Source organism: Tachypleus tridentatus, unplaced genomic scaffold (genome assembly GCF_004210375.1).
Source record: "Tachypleus tridentatus isolate NWPU-2018 unplaced genomic scaffold, ASM421037v1 Hic_cluster_2, whole genome shotgun sequence".
NCBI lineage: Eukaryota > Metazoa > Arthropoda > Merostomata > Xiphosura > Limulidae > Tachypleus > Tachypleus tridentatus.
The window spans coordinates 22,905,155-22,923,892 of NW_027467782.1; the positions used below are offsets into that span (position 1 = coordinate 22,905,155).

General features: G+C 34.6%; 2 protein-coding genes across 2 annotated transcripts; both read right to left on the reverse strand.

Annotated features, from left to right (window-relative positions):
• Positions 1-8,110: 8,110 nt before the first annotated feature.
• LOC143242229 (uncharacterized) lies at positions 8,111-8,587 on the reverse strand. Its single transcript, XM_076485596.1, has one exon. It carries the CDS (start codon positions 8,585-8,587, stop codon positions 8,111-8,113), a length of 477 nt encoding a protein of 158 aa, XP_076341711.1.
• A 1,093-nt stretch (positions 8,588-9,680) lies between these two features.
• Positions 9,681-18,471, reverse strand: LOC143243046 (sodium- and chloride-dependent GABA transporter 2-like). The gene is made up of 5 exons (XM_076486680.1): positions 18,345-18,471; positions 11,954-12,056; positions 11,295-11,396; positions 10,810-10,971; positions 9,681-10,506 (listed from the first exon to the last, which is right to left on the reverse strand). The coding sequence occupies exons 3-5, from the start codon at positions 11,361-11,363 to the stop codon at positions 10,354-10,356; spliced, it is 384 nt and encodes a 127-aa protein (XP_076342795.1). The 5' UTR covers positions 11,364-11,396; positions 11,954-12,056; positions 18,345-18,471; the 3' UTR covers positions 9,681-10,353.
• Positions 18,472-18,738: the final 267 nt, after the last annotated feature.

The following is an 18,738-nucleotide window of genomic DNA, read 5'->3' on the forward strand; positions in this document are numbered from 1 at the left end:
CACTCTAGACTGGAATCCTGATTTCGATCCCAGCATAGCCGGTGCCCCATCCGTACAAACCCCACACACGTTTTCCTATTGAAGATCTTCGTCTTGAAAAAAAAGTTGAAACTTTTCCATGACATCATCAGCTTTTGTTGTTGTTTCAAGTGCACTGCAGAATAAGAATTCGTCTTTGATGTCACCTGAATTAATGTATCTCACGAAGACAAGCAACTGAGAACATGAACTTACATCTGTTGACTCGTTGAGCTGAAAATAGAACAAAGGGGAACCCTTGATTTCAGTCAAAACCTGTTCCTTCACATCCATAGACATTTTAGAAATGCGCCTCTGTATAGTATTATTTGACAGAGATACTTGCTGCATCTTCTTTGCACTGGCTTCTCCAAGAATAATATTTACTGCTTTCATCATGCAGGGTTTAAGAAGTGTTTCTCCAATCGTGTGAGGCTTTTTTTGTTTAGCAATTTCGAATGCAATCTCATATGAAGCTTCCACTACGGCTGCACTCTGCTGCTGAAACGACCCACTTCTATCGATTCTTTGGCTTTTAAGACACCGTTCACGCCGTTTGAAGAAATCCAAACCTTTCTTTGCGTGTTCTGGATGTTTCATCTCGAGATGACGCTTGAGTTTTGATGGTTTCATTGACTCTGCACTCAGGACAGCATGGCACAAAACACACTGTGGTTTCTCGATGCCGTCGTTGGCGAGCACAGTGGTGAAGCCAATGTTGAGGTAGCATTCTGAGTATCTGCGCCGTTTAGCCATGGACACAACTCACATCTACTGCTTACTTATCTCCTTGTTAAAATAAAATAAAAGTGTTGAATAATGAACGCTTTGGCAACTGTAGATCTTACACTGACTACTTGTGGGGGGTGGAGGTAGAGTAGTGATGGGGTAAGTATTGGGAGGGAAGGGAGCGTGGCCAGTCGCGCGATTCGTCATCCACCAATCAGCAACGGACATGTGACTCACGTGTCGACAGCGAGTACACACACACTTAATCACAGCTAAACAGACACACAAGCATACGTACATGCGCGTACACTCACATACTCGCTACTCACTAGTACACACATACATACAGTTGCAGACACATACACATTCACTCACAGGCACGCATACATACACCCATAATATCACCTTATGACATTGAACTAACGTAGCATACGTTTTGCTTTGCACCGAAACAAAAAAAATGTAAGAGCATGAAAATGTTATTGATGAAATAAAATTAATGTTATCCCAAGCTACTTCTAACAAGGCTACGCGACTCCCCTGCCAAAGCTTCGCGAACCCCTTGGGGGTTCGCGACCCACCGATTGGGAAGCCCTGATATAGAGCATTAGTAAATATTACTAACAGTTTGATACATACTAGAATAAGACAAACTGAGTTTCATAAGGCAGGAATTAAAATGTTAGTTTTCAATTCTAGAATTCATACTGATTTACAACAATTATCATTTACAGTTGGAAATAGTGGAACTAAGTTAGCTAAGTCAGTACAAGCATTGTATGCAGCTGCAGACAGAAAGTTGAGTAAATACTTTATCGCTCCAAGTTAATTAGAAAAAGTATTAGACGATATTGAAAGTGAGTTACCTCCGTACTTACAATCTGTAATTCCTACACATAGAAAAGAAATTTACATGTATTATAGATAGGCTGATGTAAAAACAGCCGCAGTAAAGGATACGCAAAGAATGTTCATAGAGATACCTTTGAAATCAAACGATAGAATGTTTAAATTATATAAAATCATACCCTAATCATTAGCATTAAGCCATTCATTATCTATAAGTATAGAAATTAACAACCAATATCTTGCAGTGTCAAGTGATCAACGTACTTATGTGGAAATAACAGAATATATACTAAACTGTTTAGAAGGGCCCATTAGAGTATGTGACCCAATTTCAGTAATTTATTCAGTACTCATTATGACTTGAAGTTATGCAATATTAACTAGAATTTCCAAGGATGGAGGTTCATTTTGGGTTGTGCTTTAGCCAGTTTACCTGACCTGAGTCATTGTGTACGGCTCTTAACATTTTTATAATATATCTATTTTTCATCTCCAGCCACTAACCTGTCCAAAAAAGGTGAGTTACGTTCACAAGAGTGCAGAGAAGTGCAAATGTTCATTCATGCTCTGAGGTTGGCTTTCGAGTTGTTGCGGATGACAGTGAACTGTTGAGTTAAGCTTCTGTGCTAGTTCTTCAAATGCAACAGCACAGTCTTCATCAAGTGTAGCCAGCAGCAAGTCATTATTAAACTTAAGCTGTAGTCACCTGATATAAACTTCTGAAACTACGTTCGACGTTTACTTTCATTGAGAGAATTCGCACCATAAACACCTTGAATGTTTTTTTGTGGTTTCTGCTGTACTATTGCCTTTTTTAAACTTATAAAGCATTATATGCCTAATGTGCTCTTCAGACACATTCATCTTCATAATGGTTTATTTGATAAATGATCTGAAAAAGTGGAGTTGTGATAGTTTATTTTATTTGTCTGAAGATTTTTATACACGTCCTACTACATATTTTAGTCATTAAAGCCTTCTACAAAGACAGAAATGATGATGCACTTTCTGTATTGAAATTTCGAACATCACTTATGGGATGACCTGATAAATTATGAAAAAAATTTAGTTCGTAATAAATAACAAACAATATTTAAATCATGTAGGATTACTTTAAATCAAAGATTTAGCTGACTGCATACAAGATGAAAAGTTTTTCCGTTAGATAAAAAGAGTCCACTGTGAACAAAATCAAACAAATAATTATTAAAACGATACAAAACACTGTTGTTCTGTATAGTGAAACAATCATTAAGAAACTCTTACTTTACTTGACTTAACATATATAAATATATGGACACATAACTTGTTAGTTGATTTGTTATCACGAGATACTGATATATATATGCATTTGGCATTCAATTGAAACTTCAAAGTATAAACAAGTGTGATGTAGTGTGTGGTTCAGTTCTTTATTTATTCAATAAAGTTTATTCCTGAAGTTGATATGTATATCATTATACATACTTTAATACAAAATTTATGTTGTTGCTACAGATTTATGTATTAATGCACAGTTGGTACAATGTGTACAAGGAGGTTGACATCTCAAAAGAGACGCCCATTCGTCTACAGTTCCTGTTATTAAAACTTCCACAGTGCAGAATGAAAAACAAAAACTGACCAATATGAGTACACATGTTGTCATAACATACAGATTAAAGTAACTTAATAACATAGTTAGACAGACCTATATAAATTTTATATGTACACTGCTGGCCAAAATCTTGAGGCCAATGAACAAAAAGAGAAAATATGTATTTTGCGTTGTTAGACTCAACCACTTATTTGGGTAGAGCTTCGAAAAATGAAAATGAGAAAATGGAAAATAAAAAAGAACTTTTTTGGCATTTAATAGGGAAAATAAGAACACTATGAAATTAGCCTAAATACTAGCTGGTGAAAGGTTTAAGACCATACTAAAACGAAGCGTTAATCGGTAAACACGTAACGAAATTTAGTCATTTGTGTTCAAGCATTAGCATTGTCAACATTTCCCACTCACATCTCCTGTGTCACACATTGGGTAAAAACATGGCAAAGGTGAAAAAGTTGGCAGAGTCTGAACGTGGCAGCATTGTCGAGCTGCAAAATTAAGGTATCTCTCAACATGCCATCGCTGTTGAGACTGGGCGCAGTAAAACTGCTGTTGCAAGTTTCTTAAAAGATCCTGAGGGATACGGAACGAGAATTTTGAGTGGTCAGCCTAAGAACATTTCGCCGGCGTTGAGCAGGAGAATTCGACGGGTTGTCCGGCAAGACAATAGCCGATCGTCGAACCAGATTAAGATCCTTACGGACAGAGAATGCAGCTCAAGAACAATAAGACGGCATCTACGAGAGAAAGGCTTTAAAAATCGTAAACGTTTTCAAAGGCCACGCCTCCTTCCACACCACAAAACAGCTCGGTTACACTTTGCTGAAAAGCACTCAACACGGGACGTAGAAAAGTGTTAGAATGGTTTGTTTTTCTATGAGAAAAAAGTTAACCTGGATGGTCCAGATGGCTTCCAACGTTACTGGCACGATAAGGATATCCCACCGGAGATATTTTCTACACGACACAGTGGAGGAGGTTCCATCATGATCTGAGGTGCTTTCTCCTTCCATGGAACAATAGAGCTTCAGGTTATACAGGGGCGTCAAACAGCAGCTGGCTACATTGGCATGTTGGCGAGAGCATTTTTATTGACTGAAGGTTCCGCTTGTGTGGAAATAACTGGATCTTTCAGCAGAACAACGCTGTAATCCACAATGCCCGTGATTCTTTGGGACCATCCAGCGTGTTCGCCCGAACTGAACCCCATTGAAAATGTTTGGGGGGTAGATGGTAAGAAAAATCTATAGAAATGGACGTATATTTCAAACAGTGCATGATATTCATAAAGCCATCTTCACCACTTGGAATAATATACCAGCCAGCTTTCTGAGAAATCTTATATCGACCATGCCAAAGTGAATGTTTGCAGTTATTCTCAATGACGGACGTACAACTGACTAATGAAATCTCTTATTGGGCATTTCCTACCCTGTTTGGAACTTCTTTTTGGTATGGTCTTAAACTTTTGATCAGCTAGTATTCAGACTAATTTCATAGTGTTCACATATTTCCCTATTAAATGCTAAAAAAGTTTTTTTTTTTATTTTCCCTTTTGTTATTTTCATTTTTCGAAGCTCTACTCAAACAAGTGGTTGAGTCTAACAATGCAAAATGCAAATTTTTTTGTGTTAATTGGCCTTAAGATTTTGGCCAGCAGTGTATATATATTTAGTGAATTAATGTTTTATATAATAAAGTTTCAAACACACGTGTTATTATTTAGTTTGATAACGTAATACTTCATCTTGCGTGAGAGGACGTTTTAAGTTATTAGTTTCTGAAATAGAAGTTTATCTCTATGGATCACTGAAGAATGGTACTTTGAAATTTCTTGCATATTGAAATACTTAACTAGTGATAAACAGTTAAACAATATGTGGTTTCGCATCCATTGTTTGATTTGTTAGATATAAAGAACATAATGTAAACTTATGTGACGTGCAGCAACAAGTATATGTGCCACACAACAAACATGTGTTAGAGGTCGCAGTTGAAACACACAACAATCTGAAACTAGGACTAGAATAACGTGGTGAGATTTGTCGCAGGTATCAACCACGTAACTCATTAGTGACATATGTAACAACTTACAAACATATGTAGCAACTGCAAGAGGTATCAACCATGTAGCTGATATAGTTCATTACTGTGACATGTGGCACATAACTAAAAAATGTAACACGTAACAGACATGTAACTTGTTACTAATATATGTAATACGATAGGAAAACTTAGGAGGTATCCATCGTGAAGATGATATCTGTTATATGTAGCAAGTTACATACAATTGTAGGATGTAGCATACACACGTATTAACAATTGTATTGTAACTCGACACATGACTTGCAACCAAATATTTGATAGGGCAGAGGAGGAAATAAAATATATGATATTAGCAACACACCAGAAGGGCTAGTTTTGTTAAACTGAAAAATTATATGTTACACGCACACCAGGGAATAATATATGGGAGTCATGGAGTTAAACAGTTCGTAGCTTCTACCGTTGGCTCCTGTTGCTACTCAGGTGTCAGTGAAATTAATGACAATGATATCCTTTCATTTCATCAACTACAAGTTTTACAAATTTCACGTACTAGCCTTACGTTCATTGAGGGATTGGCAGAATTTCTAAATCCCAAAAAACAGTCGCAACTTGCTAATTGTTTTCCCCTTACCTATCGGTTCTCTCGAAAATCTCTTGTTCTTCGTTGAAATGTGTAATTGGGTAAAATGTAACGGACGTACTAAATAACACCCCCACGTTAACGTTACTCACGTTTTTATACTGCTGAAATTGTTTATTTCACTTCCAAGGAGATTCCATACGTTGAGCCACGCACAAGACGTTAAAACTCCCACCAAGCAAACGATAAGAGAAACGTATAAATTTGAAACAAAAACGAAAGACAGTGTTTAGTCTCTGAATATTTCACAATGTTGACGTACATTAACACACATCAACACATTATATGCTCACCTGGCTATCAAATAACACACATCAACATATTATATGCTCACCTGGCTATCAAATAACACACATCAACGTATTATATGCTCACCTGGCTATCAAATAACACACATCAACATATTATATGCTCACCTGGCTATCAAATAACACACATCAACATATTATCTGCTCACCTGGCTGTCAATTCCAAGAATTAACAGCATGAGGAAGGACACAATTAAAACAAAGTCCAGTTTTCCTTCCCATTCTCCACGTTCTGGTTCTTTCTCCTTATCTGAATTTGTTACCGACTGGTTCATTTCATCAGGTATTGTAATCATTTCCACTCCATTTTCTACACTGACGATTTCTGATGTTTCATTTTCAGAAGATACTTTATTCAAGGACATAACTTTAACACAAACAAATGCTGTAGAAAACAAAATACACTGTCAAGACATATATGTATATATATATAGTTGAAAAAGCATGCAGTTATATACATGTACAGTTGAAGCGATGAAGAAATAAACACACCTCAGAAAACCAGTAAAATAAATTTGTTTAAATGTTCTGTTTCATTTATTCCATTAGACACAACTTCTATGTGCACCCACACCCTAAATTGTTTCATTTAAAACCATTTTCATGTGCACATATACACAATAATTTATCTAGGGAGACATTAATTCCGTACAATCAAATACATTATGTAACTCTACGTTCCAAGAGATGTCACTTATGTATATTTACGTTTTATTCAAGTAGATCCATTTTTAAGTTTCGTATGTTAAAATTTTATATTTTAAACTGCCACAATTTCTTCTTTGTTTATATAGTTTTCTAAATTTCTTAAACAAACTTTTAAGCATAAAAATCTAGAAATGAAATTCAGAAAGATAATATTAAATCTGACAATATATTTAACAAAATAATTCCAACATTGCAAAGTCGTTGTTATCCTTATGTACATTTATTAAAGCCAGGATTGGTCAGAAAGTAGGATATTTCTTCGTTCTGCACTTTATTGGTTGATTTTCTGTTCACCCTTTGATTTAATAAAGCAGTAAGTAAAAATCATGAACAGTAGAAAGGTGTTTTCTGCTGTTTGTTGTTTGGTTGCTGTGTGAAGTTCATGTCCCGTGCTTCAAACGTCCACTCTTTTCCCGAGTTAGTTAATATAGTAGTCCTAATATATTCTTAAGTGAGATTTGAAAGTGAAAAGACTCTGCCCCGTAGCAATTTTTATTTCCTTGACGTCATGACAGGTCTGTTAAAGAAAAGTTACCAAAACCTGAAGGTCGTTTTGTCGGTCAGTTCTGTTTGTGTCTCAATAAAACGTACATCACAAATCTCACTCCAGTTTCCTTATTTATATAAACATCAGTCACTTAAAAACTTCTCAGTGTTAAATAAAAAAATTAGTTACTTACGATGCGATGGTGGCTTCCTCATTTTAAAATAACAATATACAGTCGCCTAAGATGTAATTTTCACCTTCAACTGTTATAACAACAACAACAAAAAACATTTACTTATGATTTGATAGTACCTTCCACATGTTTGAATATCAATAGGTAGTCGCTTAAGGTGTAGTGTTCACTTCCAACCATTATAACAACAACAACAAAACAACATTTACTTATGATTTGATTGTACCTTCCATATGTCAGAATATCAATAGGCAGTCGCTTAGTCTGGTGATCTAGCAGGAAATTCTACACTTCCTCTTCGTCCAATCCATCTGTTTGGCATAGATGCATCCAGATAAGCTTTCACGTCGCGATGGAAGTGGGGAGGAGCGCCATCCTGCTGGAAGAAACACTCTTCTTCTCCAAATTGTTTTTGGATGCGTGGCATGGCAAACTCTTATAGCATGTTGAGATAATTCAATCCTGTTACGGTGTCTTGAAAAAAGAATGATCCGATGAGTCCCCTAGCGGACAGACCACACCACACAATCACTCAAGGCAAATTCAAGTGATGTTCCTCTGTAACATGTGGATTTTCTGTTGCCCAGTAGGTGCAGTTGTGTCGATTTATTGAGCCATTCAGCTTAAACGTTGCTTCGTCACTCCAAACAATTTTGAGTGGAAATTCATCATCGCCTGCACATCTAGCATGATACCATTCACAGAACTTAACTCTTCGATCAGGGTCATCTTCATTCAGAGCGTAAACAAGGGATGGGATGAAACTTTTGAATTGGGAACGCTTCAAAATGCGATGAACGCTGGATTTAGGGATACCTGTTTCACGAGACAGTAGGCGCACTGATTTTCTTGGAGAATTCAGAACATTATCAATGACCTCTTGCTCTTTTGTTGGGCTTGCTGATGATTTTTTTCGACCGGAGCGACCCTTTCCCATATTGTGGAGTGTTCCGTGTTCATCAAACTTGGCGATGATGCGTGAAATGCTGGGGCGAGATGGCGCATCCATATGGGACTTTCTAGTAAAACGTCTTTGCACTTCAGCTTTGTTTTCGACTTTCCAAAAAGTTTTGAGAATGAATATTTTGTGCTCGATTTTAAGCTGATTATCCGCCATCCTTGGACACAAGTCAAATATGAAACAAAATAAACGGTTTATTAGCTATACGCAGTCAAAGAGTGTAAACGTTATTTTGGGACACCCTGTATTTACTCTGAAGGCCTCCTTGGTTCACTCGACAATCTATGTTCTAATATAATATTGTTGTTATTACTGATAGTTATTGATAATATTTACTCTGAAGGCTTCCTTGGTTCACTCGACAATCTATGTTTTAATACAGTATTGTTCTACTATACTACTGGTAGTTTTTAGTATAGGAACTGATTTCTGTTTGTGATAGAGGAAAATCAGACTGTGTTCACCGTGGGAAATCAAAACCCGAATTTTAGCTCCATAAGTTTGCAGACTTACCGTAGAACCTTCGGAGGACACTGGACCAGAAATCTACATTAATGACTCATCGTAAAATTAAATTTATTGTGATTATTACCCGCACGTGTACGAAGTCAAATCACTCACCGCCAATTCTATCTGTATATGGAATCTACATGGTAGTCTTTGCATTACATATACAGAGGATGAAATACACAAACACACAGTAGCTACAAATATTAATTTAGAAATAAACCATTCCATTGTTTATTAATATGCATAGAAGTATGCTCAGAAATATGAGGTTAGTACTTTCATATTTTATGTTAGGGAACTACATTCTTGAATTGTAAATAAAACATAACATTTTTTATTACACATCTTGGCTTTTAAACGTAAATAAAACATAACATCTTTTGTTACACATCTCGGGTTTTAAACGTAAATAAACTATTTATTTATTGTCCGTGTAAGGGTAAATTGCAATATCAGAAAATTATTAAATTTATCAAAGATTTTCATAAACGTGAAATGTTCAGTAATTACTAATATAACAAAGGTAAAAAATTGTATTTACATACTATTTATAAGGTTTGAACATGTAAAAAAAAAAGTTCACTGAACACTAAATTACAAGTGTGTGTTGATAATAGACATATTTATGCAAAACAAATCGTGTTATTTCCAATATTTCAATATTTTCTTTTCTAATTATCACCTAACGTCTTAATTAAACTCAAAGTACAAAACCATTTGTATAAAATATACAATCAAGTGTGAAATTAATATAACGAATAAATTCTTTACGACATTTTGAAGGGAGTTACAAATAATTCACTTTTATTTTACCTACTTTAATTGTTGGTTTTACTAGTAAACTAACTATCAATCATAACGACATAATATTTACAAATGTGCTAGAAAAAAGGGTAAAATGATATACGTTACATCTGTTGTTGTTTATGGTAAACTAGAAACAAAAACTGAATATAAACAATTGGATGCAGCTTGAGTAAGGTTTAATACACCTATGGCCAAAGGTATTGTATCATAACTATCATAATTATAATCTAGTTCATCTTTACGTGGTGTGAGTGTATTAGAGTCTCGTTTCCTCTATAATATAATATAAAACTTGCTTTTCTGATTTCATTGTCACCAATATTAAGTGCACAATAAAAACAGTTTTGGTTTATGCTAGTAATATGATCATGTACTAAAGCAAAACCTAGTGTTAGTAATATGATGACGTACTAAAGGAGAATCTAGTGTTAGTAATATGATCATGTACTAAAGGAAGATCTAGTGCTTGTAATATGATCACATAGACTTTTTAACAGTTAAATATGAAGTACGTCTTGGGCTGTCGACTTATAATCTCCTGAGTCTGACAGTTTATTGTTTTTACTTCTGGGAAGCTCGAAATCTTGAACAAGTGTCTTGGTTAATTTCTGAGAAGGTTGAAGTTTCGGAGTTATGCCAGCTATCAGTCGCTGAAATAAAAACAGAACCAACAGTTGAGGTATAAATTTCAAATCTGATTGTTAACTTCATTTATCATCGTATATATCATATATGGAAAGAATAACATACATAATATTATTTGTAAAAAACTGAAGTACTTTACTAATATCTTGTTTGCCAATTTTAAGACTGTCTCACTAGCCAATACAAGTATTGAAAATCTACTACAAAGGTAACAATAACCTAGTGTTGAGTTTCAATAGGTTTCAGTCTGAATAACTTGTCAATAATCTTTAAAATTTTACTTTTGATAAAGACTAAAAGCTACTCACGTCCTTCAGAGAACCTGGTGTGACTAGCATGAAATAAACAGCATAGGACGGAATCCACACCATGGAAGCCAAGGCTATCTCCCAGCCTAAGAGTTCTCCCCACCAAGGATAAACGTAAGTCTCTGCATACACCAGACTCATAACTGAAAACAGGAATATTTCCTAAAGGGAATATGTATTTAGAATTAGAAATAACATTCTCTGAAAGAAACTGAAATAAAATTGAACATCATTTGTATATATATTAGGTACTAAAGATAAGATATTTATTTATATTATTTTGATACTGTGAGAAACGTAACTGAGTAAGTAGGATAAATGATCTGTTCTTACAGTTAACATATATTCTCACGTGCTGCAAGTTCGAAGGTTACTTCATGACTTACAGAGAACCTATGTACAGATCCATGTCCTCCATTACACTCAATTATTTATTTAATTAATCCGTTGAATATTCTTTCTTTAAAACACAGCATTAAACTTACTAAACAAACGGCTGGAGAGACAAAGACCCAGGTGGCAAGGAAGTACCAGTTGGGCCGATGTCCTGTCATCTCTTCAATGTTGCTAGAAAACTTTTTTTACACCTGTAATAATTTACCAGTTTTATAAATTTGTTGGTTTACAAACTAGAATTTTCATGTGAAAAAACACTTGACATAAAACCTGAATTCAAAAGACAAACAAATCTACAAATTAAATGTCCAATTTTTAATTAATAATACTGGCTTACACTGAAAACATTTGAAAATCCCGCAATAAATGAAAAGAAATTAAATTGTCAAAAGTATTGGCTATTGAGTACAATAATACACGGATTAAAGGTAATGAGTAATTAATTAACACCTCCAAAGAAAACAATAAAACACCATCTTCTGGAGTTAACCTGAGAATAATACAGCCCATTTTAGGGATAACTTGCATATAGTATAACAGTACGTTATTGAGTTAACTCGCAAATACCATCTTTTAGGGCTAGCTTGTGTACAACAGATCCTCCCAGGATCAACGTACGTATAACACATCACCACATTTAACATAAAAATCTTACACCATAGAAATAAACAGATGTATTAGAAGTTGGAAGTGGTGTATAAAACAATGGTCTATTTTACCAATGAAGGACATGCCATTTGAAACTTACCATAAACCCATGTAATAACTATAGTTTGAAAGAAAACAGTGAACAATAGAGTCATTCCACTGGCAGAATAATAATCCATCAGTTGAAATATGTACATGCCCCCCTGAAAAGTAAAATGATTATTTTAGTGAATAATACGATCAGTTTAACAAAATCCAGTCAGAATTATTACTTAACAGTTTCGTTTTGATTAAATATATATTATTACAAGTTACAGTTTCCATATTCTAGATACAAGATAACACCATGGTAAAGCCACAGAAATAAACAGATATATTAGAAGTGGAACGTTACTGAATAAATATAATAGTATTGGGAGTTGTGCTTATGGTAAGTTTTATTTATTACGTCATTTTACAGTAAATAAGATTTGATTTTATGTATGTTTTGAAAACAAATCTTACTTACTGTAAAAGATGAAACGTGTAATAAAATATAATTATTACGACACTGGTAAAAATAATTCATCAACTGAAATGAATATAAGACCCCAAAATAAGAAACAAAAGAAAACAATAAAGGTAATTAGTTTTAACAATAAAACTAAAATAAAAATCAAACAAATTCAGGTTATGAATAACTGAAATATTATTGGACAGTTCTGTCATCAGTAAATTCATGAACATATACCTTGACCACAACAAAGAAACTGTTATTGTCTTGATATTGGGTATTTTACTAATTAAAATTAATATATTGGTACTTGACACTTGCTTGGTTAAACATTGCTGTTGTCAAGTATTCACATTCGTATCCTAGTTCATTTTATTGCCATCATATAAAAGACTGTCTAGTTTCGATAATAGTAATTTTGTTTAGTTTTCGAAAGAATGTTTTATGATTGTTTAGTTGTTTACTTTTAATTACTTTATAAGAGATTTAAAAAGAGACGTATATTGGGTGTTGTGTTTATAAATCATTGATGCAGAGAATATAATGAACAGACGATTTGGGAATAAATATACAAATAGTGTGAGATAAGCGAGAACAGTAGACAGACAAGAGGAGAGAGAGAAGTTATCTGTTGTAAGAGGGAAAGGCCGAACGGTTGCTATAGGCCTAACTATTAATGTGTTAGAGGAAAGATAATAGCAGAAGAAAGATAAAAATAATAGTTTATTTCAGAAAAGAGAGTTCTAAAGTGAATGAATTAGTATCAGTAGACTCTGACATCTAAACAAACGATTCTTGGGAAATACGAAGAAAGAAGCGACAGTAGAAACGTTTAAACACGTAGAATACAACCGTGGTAAGTCAATGATAATTGTTTGTTTGTTTTTTTTTAATTTCGCACAAAGCTACTCGAGGGCTATCTGTGCTAGCCGTCCCTAATTTAGCAGTGTAAGACTAGAGGGAAGGCAGCTAATCATCACCACCCACCGCCAACTCTTTAACAACGAATAGTGGGATTGACCATCACATTATAACGCCCCGACGGCTGAAAGGCGAGTATGTTTGGCGCAACACGGATGCGAACCTGCGACACTCAGATTACGAGTCGCACGCCTTAACACGCTTGCCCATCCTGGGTCCAAATCAATGATAAAATAAGTGAAGTATATTTAGATAGTAACAGAAGAAACTTCGTTTTGTCAACTGAAATTTTAAAGTAACTGAATAGGCCCAAGTGGACTTTTGACAACAGGAAGATAACTATACATATATATATTTGTATGTGTGTAGTGTTTATAATATCCCTATAATGTAAGAATTTGATGTACGTACGTTTAACTTGTTCCGAAAAATAAATATTTTGAAAACAAGTGGCGTACGTGCTTTTCATGTACGAAAATAAATGTCGTCGATGTTTGGGTAAGTTCATACCCTGGAGGATCAGGTTCTCTTTGACCTCTTCCTCCTTCCTGTACTTATATTCTTGGCTGATTGATATTTATTGTATTTGGTCCTTTTCAGGGCAATGTCCATGTATTTTGGCTCGTATGCAGTTTTTTTTTTAATTCTATTAACAGTATGTCAAGTTTGCTGGTGGCATTTTTTTTAAATACATAAATAAATAAACTATAAACATATATATTTAAAGTTTATATATATATATATATATTAAAGTTTTTATTTTATTTATTTTTATATTTGAAATATAAGTTAACTGGGGAGAGATATTTAGGACTAGCTTCATCATGTATGAGGTACTTGTCTAGTTCGCATAGTAATTCGTTTTTCATCCAATTCTTATTAAAGTACATAATTGTAATATATAGGAGTCTATCTGGTATGGTTGGTATGTTCGAGTATTTGTGAATGAATTGAGATGATAGTGTTCTTGGAACTCTGTATGCAGTTGTGAAGAGTGTGTTTTGGATTGTTTGTAGTTTGGTTTTAATTATTTTATTGCTTACAGTTATCCATGCTGGAGCTGCATAATCTATTACAGGTCTAATATATGTTTTATAGATATTTAGAATGTTATCTGTAGATGCTCCACTGTTTTTACCAGTTAGACTCCTCGCATAGTTAGTTCTTCGCCAGACTTTATTTTTAATTTCGTTCACATGATTGATCCAAGTTAGTTTTGAATCATAGATCAGACCTAAAAATTTTACCGATGGGGAAATCTGGAGTAGAGTGCCATTCATATATAGTTCTGGCTGTTGTTTTTTGTGTTTTATCGATTTCGTAAAAACTAGGAGCTGTGTTTTTGCTGTGTTTATTTTAATTCTATATTTTTGACAGTATTCACTTATTCTATTTAATTGTGGTTGTATGTTCGTAGCTGCTATCGTGGGTGTTGCGGCACTTTTCCAGATTGCCACATCATCTGCGAACTGTGAAGAGAATCCATGATTTGGATCCTTCAGTGGCATATTGTTTACATACATGATAAATAGTATAGGGCTAACCACCCTCCCTGAGGGACACCAGCTTGTGGAGTAAAGTATTCAGAAAAAGTTCTTTCAACATTTACTCTACATTTTCTATTTTCCAAAAAGTTAGATAACCAGCGAATAATTCCTCGCGGTAGTTCCATTTCATTCATTCGGAACCTTAGACCATCGTGCCAAACAGTGTCGAATGTTTCCTCGATATCAAGGAAGCAAGCGACTGTACATTCTTTTTTATTGAAGCTATCTATTATTGTTTCGGTTAATCGGATAAGGTGGTCTGTCGTTTGTTTAAATTTCCTGAATCCATTTTGTTCTTTTGGTAATTTTGATGTTATCTCCAAGAATGTGGAGAGTCTATTGCTGATTATTCTTTCAATAATTTTGCCTACACAGCTGGTCAGGCTGATTGGTCGGTAGCTGTTAGGTTTATTCGCTGGCTTTCCTTCCTTATGGAACATTAATATATTTGCAAGCTTCCAAGAAACTGGGATGTATCCTGAGGATAGTGATAAGTTAAAAAGTGAATTTAGGTGGTCAAACAATTTCGGAGTGCCCTTTTTAGGAGGATAGCTTGTATTTCGTCTTCACCTGGTGCTTTGTTTTTTGTGTTTTTTATTGCTTCTAGTAATTCTTGAAGAGATATTTCATGTGTTAGTAATGTGCTTGCATAATCTGTATCGGAACTTGTATTTGTATCAGTTATGTTTACTGGAAATATTGGTTCAAATTGATGTTTATTGTTTGCTGTGTGATTAGTGACTTTATTGTAGAAATTTGTATTCATATCTGGATCTGTGTGAGTTTTAAATGTATTTTGGAGTTGATCTTTGAAAGCTTCGGTTATTTCTTTATTTGTGTGTGCTATAGTATTATTATGTTCAAGTGGAGGTTATTTCTTTATGTTTGTGTTTTTATTTGTGAGTCTTTTAAGATGTGACCAGAATTTTTTCGGGTCAGTTTTATCGTTTAGTTTATTGCAGTAATTGTCCCACTTATTTTGTTTTTGTTGTTTTATTTGTGTTCTGATGTGATTTCTAATGTTGTTTATTTGCGTTTTGGTTTCTCTGTTTCTTGTAATCATGTACTGTCTTCTCAATTGTCTTCGTTTTTTGATTAGGTTGATTATTTCTGTGGTGGGTTTACATGTGTTGTTTGTTGTTTTATGGTGTTGTTTTGGTATTGTTAACTTGGCTGCTTTCTAAAGTCAATCCGTAATTGTTTGACAGTAGTTATTCATTTCGACATGTGTTTTAACTTCTTTTATAACTTTATTAGGTGACAGGTTATCTAATTCCTGTTTATAGTATTGCCAATCTGCTTTTCTGTAATTATATTTTTCTTTCCTATATGTTATATTTTTATGGGGGGCGAGATCGAAGACACAATATATTGGGAGGTGATCACTGTCAACATCTTTTCCCACTTGAAATTTTATTAATTTCTGGCTTAGGTTATATGTACACATACACAGATCTAGTATGTCACTGGTGTTAGTGGCATACGATGTGTGTGTAGGGGTGGTATCATTTAATAAATCTATGTTATTATCGTCTATGAATTTTATTAGATTTCTACCATTGGAATTAGAACTTCGGCATCCAAAAGTAACATTTTTACTATTTAAGTCCCCCCATAACTATGGAGTTTTGGTTGTTGGAAAAGATGTTGCTAAGTAATGTTATATCTATTTGTTTGTTAGGTGAGCAGTAAGTTCCTGCTACGGTTACTTTAGTTTTATTACTTTGCAGAATGTCTACAGTAACATGTTCATTGCTACTGCTTAATTTAATTTCTACTACTGAAAGCTCCACTTTGTAGAGCAGCATAATGCCTCTGTTTTCATCATTTCTGTTTGTTCTGTCTTTTCTTATGGTTGAATAATTTGGTATTTTAAATTGTTGTATATTAGAGTTTCGCTTATTATTATAATATGGGGGTTAATTTCTTCCATTAAGTCTTCGATCTCATGTTTCTTGGAAGCTATTACACCTTGGATGTTGATGTACACTACTGTGAACATTGTGCTGTGAGCATGTATCCAGTTAGTGTTGATATAATGTAGGGTATGTGAGGTGTGATGTGTTTTATGGAGATATTAATCAGTAATTCTAAACAGTTAGTTGTCTGGTTTGGTTTAACGTATTCTGTTATTATGTTTTTGAATATTGTTATGAACAGGCTTGTTTTGTCTGATGTTAATATTCGTTTCTTGTATTGTGGTGTTGTTTTCTTCTGGTTTTTGTGTTTGTGTTGAAGTGTTCTTGTCCTGTGTATTAGTGTTCTGTTCTTGCTGTTTATGGGGTTCTTTTCCTTTTAGCATTTCTGCGTACGTGGTTTTTGTTGTTTTATTGAATTCTGTTGATATGTCTGTTTTAGGTAAACTGTTTGTATTAGGTTGATTCTGTTCTGTTGGTGTTCTTATCTGATAAATACGTTGCTTTATTTGTTTGTATTTTTCACATCCTTTATAATTTGCTGTGTGGGTTTGACCACAGTTACAACATTTAGGCGTTTCCTTATCTTTTTTGCATTGGTTGATATGGTGTTCCCCGCCACATCCGCAGCACCTCGGTGTTGCTAAGCAGGCTGCTGAGACATGTCCATATCTTTGGCAATTGTAGCATTGTATTACAACAATTGCCGGAGGTTTTAGTTGCTCTACTTGGTATTTTTGATACCAAAGCGTTATTCCATTATTTATTAATTTTTGTACGTTGTAACTGTCGTCAGTATCGATGCGTATGAGATTCGTGGGTGCCTGTGTTTTCTTTGAAATTATACGTTCTACTTTATTGTGTGGAATGCCTTGTTCATCTAAAGCTTGTGTGACTGATTCTAAGTTAATGGTCTGGTGGACCCCCTCTTACCACAATGGCTTTAGGCTGCGGCTTACTTCCTGGAAGGTGGATTTTGATATTTCCGGGTTTAAAGGCATCTGCTGGCCACTCCTTCACTAATCTGTTAAGGTCAGCTGCGTCATGCCCTTGAACAAGGACACCGCCTCTGGGCAGACGCTTAAAGTTAACTATGGTAACGTTCGGCTTGCAGCGTTTAACCTCTGTCGCAAGCAGGGTTTGATTGTACTGACCTGGAATACCTTCTATTATGATTGCGAATTGTGGTGGTTTTGTTTTTTGTGTCATATTATTACTTGTTTTTTGTTGTTTCTGTAATGTTTTTTTTTTCTTTTGGATGTAACAGTGATAAAACCTTCTTGGTCTTCTGTGTCTAGTTCGCTGTCTGTGATATTTTTCTGAATATTATTATGACTGCTTTCAGTGGTATTACCAACATCCACGGTGTTTGTTTCAATTTCTGTTTCTTTAGTTTTGTTGGATACTATATTACTCGCTTTATTTGCAGGGGAAGCTGCTCTACCTCAGTATTAGCAGCAACAACTACTTCTTCTTCGTTTTCGGAATTTTCCGTTGAATTTGTTATTTTAATTATTTTTCTTTTTACTTTACGTCTTTTTCAAACTGCTAAACTACATAATACTAGCAATGGGGAATTATATTTTAATTTGCCACCAACGTCACTTGACTTACTTGATTTCTGCTTTTCGTTCCCGGTAACATTTTTGTCTGCCATGGCTAGACTTTGTGTGGTAACGGTCTCCCGCTCTGCTGTCGCTGATTCCTCCAGTGGTCCCCGCCTGTAGTATTTGGTCTCTGTGGCCTAACGCACTTCTAACACGATATATATTCTTCAACTGTGTTGGTTCGGTAAGCCTATCTATTCAAAGTTTTTTACCTTTTCTCACGTAGAAAGAATACGTCTTATTTGCCTCACTCTCGCAAACTCTCTTCATGTACGAGGAAGTTGAGAATTTCTCAAATTACTTTTGGCGGTATCAATTGACAAATCGAATTAGCATTTTAATACGCGTCTATAAGCTATTAACTCAGCTGAAAGGGAAGTTTTAAACTAGGACTATTTAAT